The 20,256-nt window shown below is 53.3% G+C and overlaps 1 protein-coding gene across 3 annotated transcripts in view; it reads right to left on the bottom strand.

Annotated features, from left to right (window-relative positions):
• The window catches only part of ZNF687 (zinc finger protein 687), a 48,721-nt gene that overhangs the window by 10,691 nt on the left and 17,774 nt on the right, over positions 1-20,256 (bottom strand). For 2 of the 3 annotated variants that reach the window (XM_044990691.1, XM_044990692.1), the window contains exons 2-3: positions 10,000-12,263; positions 1,170-1,348 (exon numbers count right to left, since the gene is read on the bottom strand). In XM_044990691.1, coding sequence (XP_044846626.1) covers positions 1,170-1,348; positions 10,000-12,243 — 2,423 coding nt within the window. In that variant the 5' untranslated portion in view covers positions 12,244-12,263. Of the gene's footprint in view, positions 1-1,169; positions 1,349-9,999; positions 12,264-14,657; positions 14,778-20,256 lie in introns of those variants that run through there. The other variant, XM_044990693.1, reaches the window with a different exon arrangement.

Here is a 20,256-nt window from a genome sequence, read left to right as displayed (position 1 = left end):
AAGAACATCCATACTGGGTCAGACCAAAGGTCCATCTAGCCCAGTATCCTGTCTCCAACAGTGGCCAGTGCCAGATGCTTCAAAGGCAATGAACAGAACAGGGCAATTATCAAGTGATCCATCCCGTCATCCAGTCCCAGCTTCTGGCACTTGAAGGTTTAGGCACACCCAGTGGAGGGGGTTGCATCCCTGACCATCTTGGCTAACAGCCATTGATGGACCTATCCTCCAGGAACTTGTCTAGTTCTTTTTTGAACCCAGTCCTATTTTTGCCTTCACAACATCCCCCTGCAATGAGTTCCACAGGTTAACCGTGCATTGTGTGAAGATGTTCTTCCTTAGGTTTGTTTTAAACATGCTGTCTACGCTCACAACACCCCTGTGAGGCAGGGCAGGGCAGGGCTATTCACCATACTGTACAGATGGGCCACAGAGGCAAAGTGACTTGGCCAAGGTCACACAAGAAGTTTTGTGGCAGAACAGGGAACTGAAACCGGGTCTCCCATGTCTAGGGCTAGAGTCCTAACAGCTGGAGCATCCTTCCTCTCCTAGCTGCTAGCAACAGGAGACCGGCTGGCAACCCTGGATCCAGGTGGCCTCTTTATTAACAGGCCAGATGCACCACGGGGAGAGTCAGATTCCTACCAGAAGGGCCAGGCTCCGCCACCATTCACTCCTTGGCCTCTGCTGATACTGACAATCCCAGTTGTGACGGTGGGGACATCTGCCCAGAAGGAACTGGAATGAGCCTCGCCCCCTATCCCCCTATTTCATACGGCCACCAGCCATCCCACGGCTCAGTCACAACCAACCCGTGTTGGATTTGAACTGCTGACCTAGGGGCTCCTGCCTCTTCTTATAGCAAGAGGAAAATTCTCCGTCAGCAGTTGAAATGACGACAGCCAGAAGGAGGAAGCAAAGCTGACAGTTCATCCTCCACTTTGCACCAGTGACTGAGCTAAGCAGAAAGAATTTGCCCGGAAACCTTTCCCTGCGGCATCTGCAACCCAAAGCCCGTGCCACAGGGCTAGCCCAGTGCTGCTCAACTTCGCCTGACTGGGACCCCTGCAGGCTACTCCTCTCTAGCTGGGACGGACCCAGGACCCACCCCCAGCCCTGCGGGAAGGCCAGGGGGGGTCACAAGCCCCCGAAGCACCGCAGCGCCGTACCTGTATCCCACCCTCCTGGAGAAATGCAGGCAGGCCTCCTTCAGGTGGGCCTCAAAGTTCGCCAAGAGGAAGTTCCCGCCACACTCGGGGCACACGTGGGGAGGTCGGTTTTTGTGCATCCGTTGATGAGCGTTAAAGCTGCAGGGATTGGGCATCATCATGGGGCAGGTCGTGCACACCTGGGGGGGAAGCAAGCACAGGTAACGTGAGCATCCATCGCGCGGCACCTCCGGCCGCCACCGACTTCACTAGGTCGTGCAAGAGCAACGGACTGGCCACGCGTCCCCTTCCCTCCCGGCTCTATTCGGAGCCCCGGGAAAGCCTGGGAACGTCTCGCCAAGCCCAGCGGACGGTATAAAGTGGTGGGTGCGTGGCTGAACTTGGCCTGATGCAAGTTTTGATTTTGCAAAGTGGGGGGCTGTTTTTAAACTGTTTTCCAACCCAGCCCAGGCAGGCAGGCAAGGGTTAGTATCACGGTAGCGCCTAGAGCAGGGGTGGCCACCCCTGCTCTGAGAAGCAGCCAAAATTTACCAATGTACATTGCTAAAGAGCCACAGTAATATGTCAGCAGCCCCCCCTCCTTCCCAGCACCTCCCACCCACCTGATCAGCGCCTCCCTCTCCCTCCCCAGCTGTTTCGTGGTGTGCAGGAGGCTGGGGGAGGGCATGGGAAGGGGAGGGAATGGGGGCAGGGCCTGTGGCAGAGGAGAGGGCTGAGCAGTGAGCACCCCCCTGACCCACTGGAAAGTTGGCGCCTGTAGCTCCAGCCCCGGAGTCGGTGCCTGTACAAGAAGCCGCATATTAACTTCTGAAGAGCCGCACGTGGCTCCGGAGCCACAGGGTGGCCACCCCTGGCCTAGAGGCCAGCTGAGATCAGGGCCCCATGGCACAAGGTGCGGGCTAAACTCATACGGTCGGACTGAGAAAAGGCCCTGCGTGTTACTGCCACTCGGTGCCTCTACAGCTTTGTACCCAAGCCATGGTAACGGAGTCCATGCCCCAAAGCGCGTCTGAGCTAAACGGAAAAGAGACACAGGGTAGGAGGGGAAACCGAGGCACAGAGACTTGTCCATGGTCACTCAGCAGAGCCAGGAGAAGAACCCTCGTGTGCAATATACATTAATACGCCACAGTCAGTGCGAACCAGAACAGCCCAAAGCCAGCCCCCCCGGCCAGGCTGCTTGGAGGGAAACGCTTAGCGAGGGCCGGCTATGTCGATTGCTGCAGCACTGGTTCAGTGACTTGTATCCCGTGGGCGGCTGCTGCTTGTACTGACGCGCTTCCCGATGGCTGCCAGGAGAACACAAAGCGTGGAAGAAAAGCGCCTTTTTCTGCTTCTCAAAGGTCTAAATAAACACAAACAGGTGGAAGATGCCGGTTCGACGCAAGCCAGAGCGTCTGTTAGGAATTTCGCTCTGCAGCGCATCTTCCATCCAAACTGGTTCCAGATACCCCCACTCCATCCCCTTCTGCCATTGTACTAGAGTCAATTAGAGTGGGGGAGAGACATTAAGAGGTACAGACAAGAGAGGGGAAGGGGATATTTCCAGCTGAGCTTAGAAGAGGTTCAAGGAGGCAGTGGATTCAGGAAGCCACAGCAGGGCGGCCAGAGAAGCCGAAGGTGAGAGCGAGACACCCCCACCCCAGGTCTGTGTGAATCCATAAAACCAGAGGGCAGCTTGGAACTGGATCCTGGCGGCCGAGCTGCAGGTCTTTGTACGTGCAAGAGCCGCGGTTGGTCGGCGTGTGCAGAAGGCCAAGCTTAGGGGGGCTGCAGTCGTTAAGAGGGAAGCAGAAGCCTGGATGAGGATTTCAGGAGGCCGAGGGGGCCACAGGAAGGAGCCGTGGGAGGAGAAGCCAAGGTCGCCAGCTGGAGCCAGTGGATGGAAGGAGGAGTGAGGGGTGCGTGCAGGAGTCTGAGAAGGACCGAAAAAGCTTGAATTAACCCTTTCAACGCTGACGGCTCCCCGTGACTCTGTAAAGTGCTTTGGACGCATCTGGAATTTAAAGGGTGCTGCATAAATGCACAGCCTAGAGCCGGCTGCCATATACCTCCTCTCTGGGCCCCTGGCATGGCTTCCCCCAGGTACCTCGCCCTATAATTACTCAGGCTTGGGGCCAACGGACCAGGAGGAGTCCTTTGAGTACAGCTTAGCAGCGAGAAATTACCAGGGAGCAATGGACTGGACAGAGAAAGCAGCCACGGCTCGTTCCAAGCAGCCTAGGAGTTATGGGTGCGGAGCTGTTTGTTGTAGGCTGGCTGGCGAGTCTCTCAACAATGGAGGAAAGGGATTGCAATACCCCGTAGCTAGGACAGACTCTCAGAACTCAAGGGGCCCAGATCGGCACTCCATTGCCGAGTCCAGAATCGCATGCTTGGGAGAGCACTTTGCAGGACACACCAGTCCTGGCTTTTCCTAAAAGAGAAGGGGTGGGGTGGGGAGGCACACGTGTCTGAGGAGCGCCCTTATTTAGATTTGGCAACTAAGGCTGCAATTAGATCAAGCTTCCAGAGCCATGTGCGTATTCACGCCAGCTCTGTCCAATCCTAGGAGTTACTGAAGCAGAGAAAACTCTGCTGACAAATTCAGGCAGCACAAGAGATTTAAACAACAAAGGAAAAGCAGACAGGAGGAGGTGGGGTGGGAGACAGCGCCAGTCAAAACCAGATCTGGGCATCTGAGATCAGACATCAAGGACATAACACAGGGAAAGAAGGACAATACAGCAGCCTTGTAATTCTAATGGCCTCTTGTTAATTCACTTTGTCAGTGCAGAGTTAAGGTTGCCTGATGGTATCTTGTGCCCTTCCAGAACATTTGAATTCAGCTAAACTTCCGAAAGCCAGGAAATAAAGAGGTAAGGTACACGCCCATCCCCGCAACATCACCTTAACTCTGCCCCCTGAGGCTGGCAATTGCCCCTGGAAATCCTTCGGTAAGGATGACACAGTAATAAGGGGACACGAGGAAGTTTTGTAGGTCGTGTCAGTAGCAATACATGGCACTTTCCTGCCATGGCGATTGGCAGACGTGGTCTGTGGGGTTAAGGAGGGGTAAAGTTGAAGAGGGCGTAAGGGGGGTTACGGCCTTATACAGTTCAACCATTGTGCCTTGCACCTCTGGAGTGGACTTGGTGCACACCAGATCTGAACACGTTTTGCATTAGGCCTGGTCTACACTGAAGCATGATATAGTCACAGCTGTGCCAGCCAGGGGTGTGAGAAAACCAACGGTTCTGCCCAACGCCACTACGCTGGCAAACAACCTCCCGCCCATGTAGATGCAGAAGAGCACTTCTGCCACCGCAGCGGGGTGGTGGGGTTCCCAGGCTGTCGGAAAAAACCCTTCTATCGGTGCAGGCTGATGGGGCTATGCCAGAGTCCAGATATGCCCGCAGGTGTTAGATGCCGCTCCCACGCTCAAATGCCCTATTACCCAAGTGTTCTGTACTCTCTGCAAGGCACAGGGCTAGGATGCGTGTTGGCCATCATGCAGAGGACAGAGTTACGGCTGCGTGGTGCAGTTGGCATCTCCCTTAACTCTAGTTCCTGCTTTTCAGAAATTTGAGTTGAGCTGAACTCGGTGTCCTGGAAAGGCACAAGGTGCCACCAGGCACCCTTAACTCTGCGGGACCGATGCTTCTCGGCAGTGAATTCTTTTTCTGAACCAGAAAGAGCTGTTCTGTGCAGGAGACGGGGTTAGTGGAGGGAGGCGTGATTATCAGGTGGTTTGAAGGTAAGGTGCTGCCATGCTAGGTAAAGGATACTGTGTGATTCTCAAAAGGGTCCTTCCCCCTCCTGTGCATTTTGTTGTAGTGCAGTGGTGAGCATGGCCCTGCAGGGAAATGTCTGGAGGGTGCGGTTGCCGACAGGGCAGGAGGAGAAAGCACAGTTATTTCACAAGGGGTTGAAAGTTTCATTCCATGTGGGTTACCGTAACTAAGCGTTCGGCCCCTCCCTCCCCAGAGCATATTTTCCCTGTCCCCTTTGCTCCTTTATCTACCCCTCCACCTTCAGCTTAAAGCAGATCTGGTCGTAGGCTGTGCCCTAGCTGGCTAAGGAGTGTGACCATCCAATCTGTGACATGCCCAGCGTCCACTCTCAGCAGCTCTAGAAGCCGGGGGCACGCGCCATCCCTCCCATGGCTGCTAGCGGCACTTGCCCATTTACCTCTTCGCAGAGGCTTTCAAAGGGCACCTCAGCCCAACAGCCTGGAAGAGGAATCTGCTCGCCGCAGCCCCGACAGACGCCCCAAGAATAGGGCCCCACATCTTGGCAGACACTGATGCCAAACTGTGGGGCGCGCTCTGGCGGATGGTTGTTTGGGGGGAGAGGCAAGCGGTGACACCAGGCGGCCCGTGACAGGGACTCTACAGAGGGCAGGGAAGGAGCGCCACCTCCACCCCAACCCAGAGGCAGTGCTAAAACATTGGGGGTCCTAAGCAAGCACACTTCTCCTCCCACCCCCCACACTGACAGCCCAAGCCCCCCACCAGCTGGGGCTGACAGCTTGAGCCCCCCACCAGCCCAAGCTGGTGGTGGTGCAGAGATCACATAAAATCATGGGATCAGTGACCAACTGGAGCCATAACAACAACAAAAAGCGACTAGGGGGCCTTCTCAGACCCTACACAATTGCTTACTCTGCTTATGTCTAGTGCCGGCACTGCCTTGGTTGTGCATAATGGGGGGGGCACAGACAGATGCCGTTAATGGTAAAGGGGTGGGGGAGTTTGCACACCACTACTCTAGCTGAGTTTAGCCTTGAAAAGCCCTCGCTCCCTCCTGGGGCAGATGGACACCAAGTCCTTGCACGACAAGCCCCTCCTGCTGCTATTTAACGTTAGCTTAATCACAGCTCTACCCAAGCTGGCAATTCCACCTCCGGTTGCAGTATCCACATCCTCCAAGAGCCACCACCTGTTCCAAAGGCGCCGCATCCAGCTACTCCTCGCTAACAACCACTGTGCTCCAAGGAGCTTTCCAGACTCTTTGGGAATCTCTCCGTCAGCCTTTGTAACACAGCGAGGCCCTGAAAGCCCAGCCTTACCCACGTTCCACACGCTATCCGTAACTCCGGCTGTGCGAGCACCCTGCATCAGCACTTCAGCGCGGAACCTGTTCTCCAGGTCCGCGATCGCCTCCCCGCAGAACACTCTGCACGAGTCACATTGAGGCACCGTGCGGGAAATTGTATCAGCTGAGAAAGCGGTGCCACCCAAGCCAGACCTAGTACACCGGTGCCCAGCATTCGTTCTCAAAGGCCTGCTGAGGGCAGGACTCGACCTCGCGGTCTGGGAGTACAACTGGGGTTGAAGCACTGGAGCACGTCGCCCGGAGCTACTCCGTGACTGATGTCAGATACACTTTCACACATGCCTCCCCAGCGCCTGTCTGGGTCCCTCCGGAGGCGAGTCGGTGTGGGTCGACCCTGGCTTGCGGGATTCCCTGCAGTACACTTTGCGTGAGCTGTGCACGGGCATCTTTCACAGCATTGCAATATGCAGAGCAGCTGTACGTTCAAGACACTAAGGGTACATCTATACTACCCGCCGGATTGGCAGGTAGCGTTCGATGTATCGGGATCGATAAATCGATCCCCAAATTGATGCCCATACTCCACCTCGGCAGGAGGAGTAAGCGGAGTAGACGGGGGACTCGCCGCCGTGAGGACGGCCAGGTAAGTCGAACTAAGATACAATAGCGTAGCTGAAGTTGCGTATCTTAGTTCGAACCCCCCCCTGCTAGTGTAGCCCAGGCCTAACAGAGCCTTCTAACTTCGCTGGGATACTAGAGGCTACTTTCCAAGCAGTGTAAAAGAATCTCATTCTAACAGGCAGAAATAGCTCAAACCCATAGTCGATGCGGGTGGTCACTGACTACAGCACACCCCCCTGACCTACTCTGGGACTCTGCCATCAGCTAATAGGGAGATATACTTCTCTCTCAGAACTGGAAGGGACCTTGAAAGGTCATTGAGTCCAGTCCTCTGCCTTCACAGCAGGACCAGGTACCATCCCTTTCTTTTTTTGCCCTAGATCCCTAAACAGCCCCCTCAAGGATTGAACTCACAACCCTGCGCTTAGCAGGCCAATGCTCAAACCACTGAGCTATCCCTCCCCCCATGCTTATTCACCCTCACGCACATTTCCACATCCTCCCCCTAATCCCCACGTACGCACACATCAGTTTGGATCTGTTCTCTAAGTCCAAATTCTCTGGTCAATAACTTTCTCAATATTGTGTGCCAATAGGGTGATGGGTAAAGTAAATGCCGAGTGACAGACACACTAAGATACCCAGACATGTGCAAACAAGTGTTACAAGAACCAGCTGGATTTGTACCAGGCTGTTTGTAAGAGGGTTGTATCTCGGGAACCCCTTATTCAAATAGTCTGAAATTTGGACCACTATCCCCACTCTGCATCCTCATGAAACACGGCGAGTTCCAAGCCAATTTCAGTGAGCAGGAGGATTTTAGAGCCAACAGCCAACCTTTAAACAGAGAGTAATGCTCATCCTTAACTACAGCACGGCGATATGTGAATTTAAACCATCGTTTGGCTGTAACAGTGCTCGGAAGTAAACAAAACAGTGAAGGTGGAACAGTAAATTCCATTCACAGGAAAGAAGCCAATGAGCTTAATAATTTAAAAGGACAAAGTTAAGGGGGACAGAATTTGTAGGTTCCCTATGGGACTCTGGATACCAAGGTAGGAATAGACTGTATTCGGGCTCATTCCGCCTTTTAAAGATCAATCCATACTCCGCTTTGATACTGAGAGAGGCTGGATGTCGTCATGCCGAGCGAACCAGGATGTGTTAGGAGCAAACAGGAAGTAGACGGGATCTTAGGCCTAGCTCTCCAGCAGGGAGCTAATACATCCAGGCTTCTCCACCGACTTAACTTGATGATTAGCGCCAACAAACCAGGAAGCAGCAACCGGATCAAGACTCTAGCAAGAATCCTAATCTTTTATTAGCATCTTTATTTAATTCTGCCCCGCCCCTCAGACTTAAATAACACACAGATGCCTATTACAAGGCCCTGGGTGCCTTAGCACATAATTAATGCTACAGGGGAATGCCACAGAGCCATTCATAGGCCTAAGGCCAGAGGAGACCACTCTGATCATCTCATAGACTCAGACTTTAAGGTCAGAAGGGACTATTATGATCATCTACTCTGACCTGCTGCACAACGCAGGCCACAGCACTTCAGCCCTCCTGTATAATGCAGGCTACAGAACCTCCCTGAATTCAATCCTCTTTGAACTAGAGATCTTTTTGATTAACCATCCAACCATGATTTAAAAATTGCCAGCGATGGAGAATCCACCCCACTTGGAACACCACAGAATCAAACCTTAGATCTGGTGCTTCCAAGAAATTCCCCACTTTCCAAGTGATAGTACAAAGAAATGTGTTTTTTAAAAGTGCAACAGAGGATTAATTACTTGCTAATTGCTAACAATGCATGAAAGTGACAGACCCTGGGGAAACTGTCCTGTATCTCTGAAATATACACATGGATTGAATGGGACCAGGTGTAAGCGGGTTTCATAGAACAATGTGCAATGTTATGCTTTTCTCTAACAAGACGGATACTGGGAGCACTAACTCTTTCGGAAACTGCCTATGTACAGAGTCAGCAGACCCTGAACTGTAGCGACAGGGCAGAGAGACCCCCGGTCAATTTAAGATCATTCCCTTCCAAGGTTTCTCCAGTTCAGTTGTAGGCTTCCCTGCTTTCCTTGGAGACTCTCCCCCAGGCTAACAGATCCGGTTGTCTGAGATTGCCGAGAGCGGTGCAGGAAAGGTAATCTTCCTCACCCTCTGCTCCTTGCAGTCTTCAAGCTTTGCACATGCTTACATCCCGTATTTCACTACGTGCAGCACATTTCGTCTCCCAGGTCAATTCCTTCTCCTTTACCATAAGGTTATTCAACCCCAAATTGGGCTACCAGAATGTGTCAACAAGCCATGCGGGAGTCAACACCCTTGGCTCCAGTCCCATGCGGCTGGCCAGGCTCGGCTCCATGACAACAGGGGCAACAGGAGGACTGTGACTCCATGACAACAGGAGGACTGTGACTCCATGACAACAGGAGGACTGTGACTCCATGTACCAGGTTGCGACACCACGGTCACAAAGTTGGCCTGGCCGACCCGCCAGGGGAGCTAGGCCAAACCAGAGTGGTGATGCGACACCAGAGGTGGCAGGAAGCCGAGCCCAGCCAGACGCGTAGTACGGGAGCTGCAGTAGCTGCCGCTACGGTATGCACGGTGTACTTACTACATTGACGTGTCTATTCAATATTGTGGGTAAGATATTTCATAAAACTAGATGTTTTTGCACTGAAGCTATTTACTGGGTCGCAACAGGCCACCAAGGTTTACAAACAGGTCCTGAGCCCCAAAAGGTTGAGAGCCGCTGCTCTACAAGGGACTGGTTTCCTGCAACAGACGCTGCCTCTGTGAATAGAAATTTTGCAAATAGCAGCCGCATGATACAGGAAATAATCAGGTACAAGGCAGTATAGAGAGCTGCTAACATAACAGTGCATATACCCAAGGCCTTTCATCTCAGGCTCTCGAATGCCTGTATCTGTGGGTAAATAGCCTCATTCTGCAGAGGGAGAATCTGAAACAGAGGGGAAAGGACTTGCCTGAGGTCACACAGTGAACCCATAGCAAAGCTGGGAGTAGAAGCCAGATCTCCTGCCCGCTCTGCTCCCTGTTTCGCCATTAGACACGCTGCCTCCCTCAGGAAAGCGCTAGGACACCCGGTAGCTCTGCAATAAGAGGGGGTCGAAGCTGTTCTACCTACCGTGCTGGTGATTGTTCCCGCGGTCACAGCCTGCTGGAAGTGCGCAGCGAGCCCGGCTTTGTCCTTGCACTGCTCCTTGCACTCCAGACACCGGAAGCAGTTATAGCTAGTTTGCTCCGAGCTGCCGCTCAGGGGCAGGATGGGTTGGTCCTGAGCCCCGTTAGCGGTCGCCATGGCATCCGGAGGCACCCCAGCCACTTTGCCAGCCGCGAGGGAGGTCACTGACACGATGGGGGTGATGTCCGGCTGGCCAATCATTTGATCCAGAGCAATAGGTCTCATGACCAAGTGGGAGCACTGCATCACCAGGCCTTTGTCCTTGTGCTCCCGGGCGTGCAGGAGCAAGCTGCACTTGTTGAAGAAGACCAGGCGCTTGGTGCAGTGGTTGCAGGTCACTTCGATGCGCATGCTGCGCCGGTCGTAGTGCCGAGCCAGGCTCTTCTCCAGGGCGAAGGAGTCCCCACACTCCAAGCAGCGATACCCGAAGGGCGGGAGAGTCAGGCTGGAGTCTGCCGGAGGATTCAGGTTGGGTTTGTAGGTTGGCAAGAGGTTTTTACTGTTCAGGATCTTGTTGAAAGCCTCCACCAGGCTGGACTGGCTCCTGGAAATGACCGTGCCGGCAATGGTGGGCGAAGGCTTCTGCGGCTGCACCATCACCACCGTAGTGCCGTTGACCTTCTGGTTGGCCGTGGTGGTGACGGTGGTGGTCTGGGTCACCGTGCTGACGTTGGTCCTGGTGTCGGCTTTGGGGAGGGTCTGCGGCACCAGGTTGATAATGTTCTTCGTCACGGCCTTGCCCGGCAGCACCACAGATTTCTGCTGGGCTACGCTGGCGGCGATCAGCATGGCGCTGCTGGCGTTCTGGATGGTGGTGACCGGCAGAACAGTCCCTTTGATTTTGGTGCCGTTGCCCAGCTGGACACTGACAATTTTGGGTCCTTCTATGACTTTGAGGGGACTGGAGAGCTCCATTTTCTTTTTGGGCACCTCCAGCACGCTCTCCTCTTTCACCACTGCAGCCGGGAGCACGGAGTCCTCTGTGGCGGCCTCCTGAGAACCTGGCTCCGAAGGCAGCTTGGCAGCTCCCGGCTCCGAATCGGAGGAGACTCTGGTCACCGTCCGGGTGATGCTGCCGGAAGACGTCTTGATGGTTTTAATCCGCACTTTGAGAGGCCGCGAGGAACTGGAAGAGGGGGAGTCATTGCTACCGTCTTCATCCTCCTCCTCTTCCTCCTCACCGCTTGACATGCTCCGCGGGGGTTTCTCTAGAGCCTCCTGCTCTTCCTTGAGGGGGATGCTCCCCAGCGGCTTGGGGGAGCCAAGGGATCCAGGGCTTCCCTCCGCCAGTGGGGAAGGTTTGAAGACCGGCTCCTGAGGGCTGGTGGGCGAGTGTTTCACTTCGGGGAGGTTGCTGGTGCTGCTATCAAGGTTTGGATCTGAGCTGGGCCAGGACGTGACGGGGGAATCATCCGTGGAGTAGCGGACGGTGACCGATTTCAGGTGCCCCAAGGGGCTGTCATGCAGGGCTGCAGCCAAACCCTTGGGGCTGGCCCCATGGTCCAGCTCCTCCGAGTCGGACTCCTCTTTCTTGATCATGGGGATGATGGCAGGGGAGCCGTTCACGCCCCCCGCTTGGCTGGTTTCAAAGGGCTGCGGGAAAGCCGGCGGGAGGCTGTCGGTGGTCTCTCCAGCTGGCTCTTTGCAGTCTGGCGATGGGGCAGGGGACGGGGTGGGGGATGGGGAGAGAGAGGGCACCGAGAGGGCTCTCTCTTTCTGTTTGCCCTCCCGGGGCCTGTCAATCAGATCGGCCGAGTTCTCCTCGTGGGGATCGGGGCTGAAGTGGGAAAAGATGTCCATGGGTTTTGCCCCTTTCTCCTTGGATGCCCAGCACTCTCCGTTGGACGACGCCACCACTTCCCCTGGCCTGGAGGTGGGGGACCTGGGCATCTCTGGGGCACCAAAGCCATTCTGCAGCAGGCGGGGCCCAAGGCCGGGCCCATCTTTGCCGCGGCCGTCCAAGGGGTCGAGCTGCTCGGGGCAGACGGTGTTCTTCACTATCACGCTGACGGCAGTGATGTCCGCGTGGGGGAGGACGTGTTCAGGGGCCACGGGCTCCCCGGGGACCTGCTTGATGTGAGCCTCAGCCTCCTCGTGGCCAGAATGGATGGCCTCGTTGGTGTCGATGTCCGGAATATCAAAAGCTGCCAAGAGGTCATCGAAATCCGGGGTCTTCATGTCACCCATGGTGAAGAATCTGGCAGAGTCTAAGGAAAGGAAGACAGAGGATTTAATATCACAGGGCAGGGAACCTTCCTGGACCGACACGGACCATGCTGGCATCACAGAGCAGCCGGCCACGCACAGGACCAGAAGCTAGGACATTGTAACCCCAGCTGTGTCTATCTCAGGTTCTGGCCCGTCACCATACGGGCCTTAGCGTATTTATCCTCACGACCCCTGGGTGGCAGGGCTGTTACACTGTACAGAGGGGGAAACTGAGGCACAGAGACACTTAGGGCACGTCTCCACTGCAGCTCACATACACACACACACACGCCAGCCTTAACCTAGCTAGCTTGGGTCATGCAGCAGTGAAGCTGTGTAATTGTGAGTAACTACCCAGGGTTCCAGGCGAGTACACTCCTCGGCAAAGCCCACGCCGCCAGGGCTTCGCTACTCCGGGACCCGAGCAAGCTTCAATCTAACCAGCTCGGGGAACATCTACACGAGTTGCAGTCACACCCTAGGGCTGCCATAGAGACATAAGCTTTTTGACTCAGCCGAGGTGATACAGGAGGCCTGTGGCAGGGTGGGGAATTGAACCGGGTTCTCCCAAGTCCCAGGCCAGCGCTCTAACCCCTAGGCCATCCTTGCTGTCTAGTCCCAGCTCTGGCCCCCTTGGGCATACATCACTTTGCCCCTCCCTGCTGCTGTTTACTGCATCTTTTTCTGTAAAATGGGAATAAGCACCTCACACGGGAGTCACAAGGGTTTGTTTGCTGTGAGAACAGGATTCATAGAGCTCAAAATGCACACGGCGACACCAAGGATACCTCTCCAAAAACCCCGTTATCCCACTCTTCACCAGTCTAGGGTCACGTCGGGCGCTTGGATCCTACTAAGACGTGCCCGTCGGAATGCCCAAGGGATCTAAAAAATTCTTCACTGCCTCTTGGAACACAGCCAAAGTTCTCTGTGGCCAGCCGGGGAAAACTTTGTTCAGTCAAACCCCCAATTTTTCTATCGAAAAAACAATTTTGATGTAAAATTTTCAACCTGCCCAAAAGATCAGAATAAAACAGAATCTGCCCATCTCTCTCCATCATAAAGGGGCCATCCCGCCTCTGTGGGTGGAGTTCCACGGACGTGAATGGCATTGCACTGCTTACACCAGATCTGAATGCGACTTCGGATTCTGAAACCTGCAGAAAGCCTGACAGTAGGAAAGGATCCAATTGACGCCCCAAAGAGTGGATTATCCGAAACACATACATAGGCCAACTTCTAGCAGTAACCTTCAGATAACCCACTGGAATATTGTGCTATAAACCACATCTAACCCCTTCGCTCCATCAGGAGCTTCAGCAGGGTGACCAGATGTCCTGATTTTATAGGGACAGTCCTGATTTTTGGGTCTGTTTCTTATATAGGTTCCTATTACCCCCCACCCCCCCGTCCCGATTTTTCACACTTGCTGTCTGGTCACCCTAAGCTTCAGAAACATACATGATTAAGTTTACTAGAAGAATGGCCCCTTTGATGTTATCGACTTGTATGAATAACTGGCAAAATATCTGGCAAACATCAAAACACTTAAAAACCCCAATTCTAAGATGACATATGAAAGATCGTCCATGATTTGGCCAATATTTCAGCAGCTGTATTTCCCCAGCCTCATTAATGCTTGTTCACAACCTTGTAAGAGTAACTGGGCTTTTCACCCCTCAGCTTAACTGAGACGCTTCCAGGAGTTGGTACTTTAACTCGCAGGCTTCTTTAGCGACATGGAAGTGTCAGGTTAACACAGCTACCCCACTCAGGGGCGTGACAAATCCACACCCCGAGGGGTGTTAAGCCGACCTAAATCCCCCTGTAGCAGCACTAGGTCAATGGAAGACCACTGACCGAGCTACTGGCCTCTCGGAGAGGTGGATTGCCTATACTGATGGGAGCATCCCATCAACACAGATAATGTCTACACTGCAGCGCTACAACTGTGCTGCTACAGCGTTTCCAAGTGCAGACAAGCCCTCTGACTATCTGTAAGCAGCACGCTGTTCTGAGTCCCCACAAACACATACGAGAGCAAAACCATTCTGTCTCGCTAGGTTTATTTGGGGAAGGCCAGGACAAGTTTCTCAGAAGAGCCCTTGCTGGGCTGAATACTGAGGTTCTGTTTTAAAAATTGGCGCACACGTGCATGTGGTCTGCACGACCGGTGAGAAGCAACAGCTCCTCTGTGGCAGAGGGGATCAGCGAGGGAGCGGGCTCTCAAAGCACACCAAGGAAAAGCGTCCAAAATAAGGAGTGACAGCATGTTTTCACAGATAGCAAAGTCACATCATGCAAAGAACGCAGCTACAGCGCGCACACCCCCTAGCCTGGTCTGGTTCTGTTATTGTGGCTCTGCACAAAACAGATCGCGGAATGATACTAACCTAGATTAAGGCTGCAGCCGTTCCAAACTTTTGTAGAACAGTGGTTCTCAACCAGGGGTATGCGTACGCCGGGGTTACTCAGAGGTCTTCCAGGGGGTACATTAACTCATCTCAACATTTGCCTAGTTTTCCACCAGGCTCCCTAAAAAGCACCAGCGAAGTCAGTACAAACTACAATTTCATACAGACAATGACTCGTTCATACTGCTCTATATACCATACGCTAACATGTAAGTACGATATTGATGTTCCGATCGATTTTATAATTCTATGGTAACAATGAGAAAGTCAGTGATTGTTCAGTAACAGTGCGGCTGTGACACTTATATTTTTCGGTCTGATTTCGTAAGCAAGTCGTTTTTAAGTGAGGTGAAACTTGGGGCGACACGAGACAAATCAGACTCCTCAAAGGGGTGCAGTCGCCTGGGAAGGTTGAGAGCCACTGATGTAGAAAGGCACCGCAAACGGTCCAGTGAGATGGCACCAAACCAAAGACATGGTCTTTATGGTGAAGGCACGTGGCTAACTGTAGCAGGTCACTGTCTCGGCACTAGCATAAGGCATTTCCACGGGCCTTTCCATAGCTGCAGCCACATTGACCTGCAGTGCTCTAAGACCACAATTAAGAACGACGTAGAAGTAAATGTTTTCACATGGTTCAGGCGGCCAGCACATATGGGGACAAACCGGGCTAAGAAACCTGGTTCTGAGTCTCGGCTAAAGCTGTTTTTATACATGGTTTGGTCTCATTCGTGTCCTCGAGACCTCATTAGAAACCTGATTCACTATGACTGAGCTTAAGCAGGGTTTTAAAGACCACTAGGAAAGCCACTGTAGACAGCTTAGTAGGTAGGTTTAGTCTAGTTATATTTTTACCCCTCACCATAGGTCATTCCAAGGGGATCTCTGGTCAGTCGATTGACCACCAGAGACATCCCCGCGCTGCACCAATGTCATCTATCGTACCATGCGGGTGAGCTTCTCAGTGGGACTCTTCCAACGCCCAGACAAATAGCTCTGCCCTGCAAAACAGACACTAAGTGTGTCGACACTGCAATTAGACGCCCCTGGAGGGTCTGTGCCAGCCCACACGGGCTCACAGAGATCAGGCTATGGCAGAGGTGGGCAAACGACGGCCCGCGGGACCGTCCTGCCTGGCCCTTGAGCTCCTGGCCCAGGAGGCTAGCTCCTGGCCCCTCCCCCTGAAGCCACGCGGCCGGGCGGGCAGCGCTCTGGGCGGCGGGGTTGCGCACTCCTGCCAAGCAGCACAGCTGGCTCTGGCCGGGCGGCACGGCTGCCAGACATGCTGCTCTGAGTGGCATGGTAAGGGGGCTGGAGGGTTGGATAAGGGGCGGAGGGTCCCGGGGGGCAGTCAGGGGGCAGGGGTGGTTGTATGAGGCAGAGGTTCTGGGGGGCGGCTGGGGGGGGTTGGATAAGCGTGGGAGTCCCGGGGGGGCGGGCAGGGGTGTGGACAGGGGTCAGAGCAGTCAGGGGACTGGGAGCGGGGGGGGGGGTTGGGGTTGGATAGGGGGTGGGGTCCCGGGGGCAATTAGGGGTGGGTGGGTCCTGGGAGAGGGCGGTCAGGGGACAAGGAGCGGGGGGGGGGGTTGGATGGGTCGAGGGTTCTGAGGGGGACAGTCCGGGGGCAGGGACCAGGCTGTTTGGGGAGGCACAGACTTCCCTACCCGGCCCTCCATACAGTTTTGCAACCCCAGGGTGGCCCTCGGGCCAAAAATGTTTGTCCACCCCGGGCTAAGGGGTGGTGCTGTAGGTGTAGACGTGAGCTCTGGGTCCCACAGCCCAAGCCCAAATGGCTACAATGAAGCATTGAAACAGTTCCTTCGCCCAAGCCAGCTGGCACGGGCCAGCCATGTGTATATAACTGCAGTGCAGACATCCGCTAGAAGGGAGGCTAGCGTGGCAAACAGAATTTGTCCAGAGTCCTCGCTACATTTGAAAGGGGAGAGTGCGCAAAACATTGTCTACCAGATTGGGAAGGGTTTCGATAGGAGGAAAGGAAACGGCTGGGAGGCACAAGGGGATAAGTGATACCGAGAATGGGCTGAAATTACAAAAGGGAAAATTTAAGTGACACTGAGACCTATTAAGGCTCCGGCGTCATCTCCCCGGGGAAGAGGAACCCTGTCTGCTGAGACATTTAAAGGCAGATTTGATAGAAGAGCCACTAGAAGATACTGGAGGGATTGATCCTGTGCTGGACACCCAAGTAGGAACAGAGGGGATTTTATTAGCAACAGAAGAGACCTCCTCTATGATTAAACCCCGTCCTACGCAAACAAGTTTCAAAGAGACCACATGATGTTCCTCCAGCCACGACTAGGGACAATGCAGAGATGTCATAAGTGATGTGGGAGGAGAGGCTCCATTAGACCTCTCAGCAGAAGGGATATGTTGAAAAGAAGTAGGATTTCAATGAGCCGGGACAGAGGACCTCTGTACGTTATGCTCAGCTCCATCATTTGCCATCTGTTTTCCCAGCACATTGGCCCACTTAGCCTCACACACGATTCTGCAGGGAAGTTTGTTTTCCAAATAATGATTTTTCTCATCCCGGTTTGGCAGAGTACGACTATTTACAGACAAGAGAGGAGACAAGCAGGTTGCTGCACACAAAGACGTCCCGGAAATAGCCAACAGTTGGCCTACGCCAACAAAGCAAGGATTTGTTTAGGGAAATTCTCCCCCTTAGAACAGATTCAACATGCTCCCTGGATTTCTAGTTTACCTGTGCACACTGCCTCCAATACTACCATGGAGGTTATAGCCAGTGCAAAGGATTCTCCCCTCTACGCACAGCTTCCCTCTTACTAGGAACAGGTTCATCCTCACATGGGCATGGAAAAGAGACAACCAAGAGGGATTTTCTGAATGCCAACTTGGACATCGGGGAAGGAGAAAGACGGCCTCTTAAGCAGCTCAACCTCAATTTTGAGAAGCAGCACTGGACACGGCTTCAGTAACCAAAATAACCTCACTTTCGTGCAGTAACACTCGGCTTTGTCCAGATCTTCAAAGTGCTCAATGGCCCAGGCCCAGCAGATTGAAGACGACGTCTACACTGCAGCTGGGAGCATGCTTCCCAGCCCGGGCAGACAGGCGGCAGCTCTGCTTGAGCTAGTGTCGCCAGGATCACATGGGCGGCAGTTCGGACTAGCTGAGTGCAAACACACCCAGGATACGTACTCGGGCAGCTAACCTGAGCCACCGTCTGCGTTACGCCAGCTACGCCGCTACTGTCAGGGTGCTGTTAGCTCAAGCAGAGCTAGCGTGTCGCTGCCGACAGGGGGAAACACGTTCCCAGCTACGTAACCTAAGGAAGTTCAGTTGGCAGCTCTGTTCCTCAGGCCCAGAGGAACTTTCCAGCCCCAGGGTACAGCTCGGCTGGCATCAGACAGAGCTTCTTTCAGCTGTGGACCAATCTCCCATGGGAACTACGGCCCATCCCAGACCTCCCCACCTCCTGCAACAAGTGCCAGGTGCACTTCTTCAACCCGCCTTCCCTGACATAAACACAACGCAGCGTGTAACATTTGAAAACAAAACCCTACCAAAACAAAACACTCCACTGCACATAACATTCGCCCTTGGGAGGAGAGCAGGAACGAGCTGATGGGCTCATCACAATCCACAACTGGAAGGCACTCCGACACTCCAGTGACGAAGACAGGATAAGAGCCCCGACAGAACAGAATCTTTCACCTCCGTAGAAATGCCCAAAACCTGGAGGAACCAGAGACTGAAACTAGCTTGGCAACGAGCACTGCCCATGAAACACCGGTTCTGGTATACTAGACACACCAGTCTCCAGGGCTGTCACTTCTCACCTGCAGTGACTTCTCAATCCAAAAGGCATATTTTAAAGAATGCTCATGAAACATTGAACGTAGGCTTTTACGCTGCTGAGACAAGCACCGTCATTATGCGGCCTGGTGTCACACGCAACCTGCATGCTGCTTTTTATTTATGCATCAGACTAATTATTCAACATCTGCCCTAACATCCGGCGTTGCAGTTTACTCCCACTTATTCTACTATAAACAATTTGCATTTATGTCTTTGTACAAGCAGAGACACGTGATCTCCACTAGGGAAAAAACAACCCAGATATTTCATTTCTCAAATACAGGGGTAAGTCAAATCCTGCCCCTTGTCATCCCGGTGTTTCCATAGATTAGTTTCTCCTGCACTCCTTCTGATTAAGTCCATCCCCCCACTTTTTTTTTTTTAAATACACCCAGCCCACCACGGTAGGAGACCAGACCCCCCGTTGTCTTTGAAAACCTCCCCGGTTTAAAAAACAGAAAGTAAGAGGCATTTACAAACCATTCGTAGCTTCCATGCTCCCAGAGACGCTCGTCAACCGATCGCTCCCTGAAGAAATTGCTCTTGAGGGAGGATCGTTGACTCTGCACAGGGCTGATTACATGAGCGTTTCCTCGTGGTTTAGTGTCAATGGCAAATTCCCCTCCACCCCCACAGAGGGGTTTTGTGTGTTCTTAGAAGTCACTATTCCACGGAGATCCCATCTGCACCACAGCAACTGTGCCTGTGTCTTCACTGCGTTCTTAACTCGAGCTCACACACGCATGGTAAAATCCCGGCGAAGACAAGGCAGTTTGTCGTTCCCACATGAGTTAGCAGGTCACGGCGAGCTGTAGGCTCTCCCCGTCTTTATCTCAAACTGCCATGGGACAGCTTACAGATTATTGTGACCTGCTAACTCACGGGAACACGACAAACTGCCTGGTCTTTACCAGGACTCTAGCAGAGTTAGCTAAACATGAGCCTAAAAAATACACCTGTACAAGGCTGATTGTTCGGAGGGCACTGCACTGCCACAGAGTTTGGTTACTGATGGTCCTGAAAGACATTCTACCCAGGCTACAGCGTGACTCAGGAACCGTTCCTTACTGTACTATTTAATCGAGTGCTTAGATATCTGCAGATAAAGGGGGTTAATCAATTAAGATCCACATTTCTTGGTCAAGGTATAGTCAAGGTCCAGACTGCAGGGAAAATCATACAAACATAACAACGAGGGTGATAAGTTTAGAATGACAACGGCAAAAAGATTTTGCGGTCCGTTCAAAAGAGTCTGGCGATCCCGATTTGGCCGGCGTCTGCCTATCGACTACCCCGGTATAGAGTCATTCTCATTTGACAGACTGGAAAACAGACACAGAGTAGGGAAGTTGTGGAGTGACCTAGAGGCCGAACCAGGATTAGAACCCAGATCAAGGCCACCCCAACCCTGCCTTTGAGATCAATGTAAGATTTCAAATCTAAAAGCTCGCGGTTCTGTTATCAAACCACCACCCATCCACCAAAGAGCACAGGATACAGAACCACCAGAGACCAGTTCGTTCTGGCTACGTCTGGGACAAGATGATGGGTTTTTAAATGGAGATGAGCTCAGTGTAAAGATGCACCTCTTCTTCCAGTGAATACATAGCCTCTGTCCCCAGTGCCGGTTTCTTGCTTTTGAGTTCCAGACTATCCAAACCAACACAGCCGTGGGCAACTGTCGTCAGGGTCTCGCAAAAATGAGGAACCCTCAATGGTGAGCCATGCTGATAAT

Source organism: Mauremys mutica, chromosome 17, assembly GCF_020497125.1.
Source record: "Mauremys mutica isolate MM-2020 ecotype Southern chromosome 17, ASM2049712v1, whole genome shotgun sequence".
Classification (NCBI taxonomy): domain Eukaryota; kingdom Metazoa; phylum Chordata; order Testudines; family Geoemydidae; genus Mauremys; species Mauremys mutica.
Note: the sequence above shows the minus strand (reverse complement) of the source record. Positions and strands in the feature narration are given on the sequence as shown.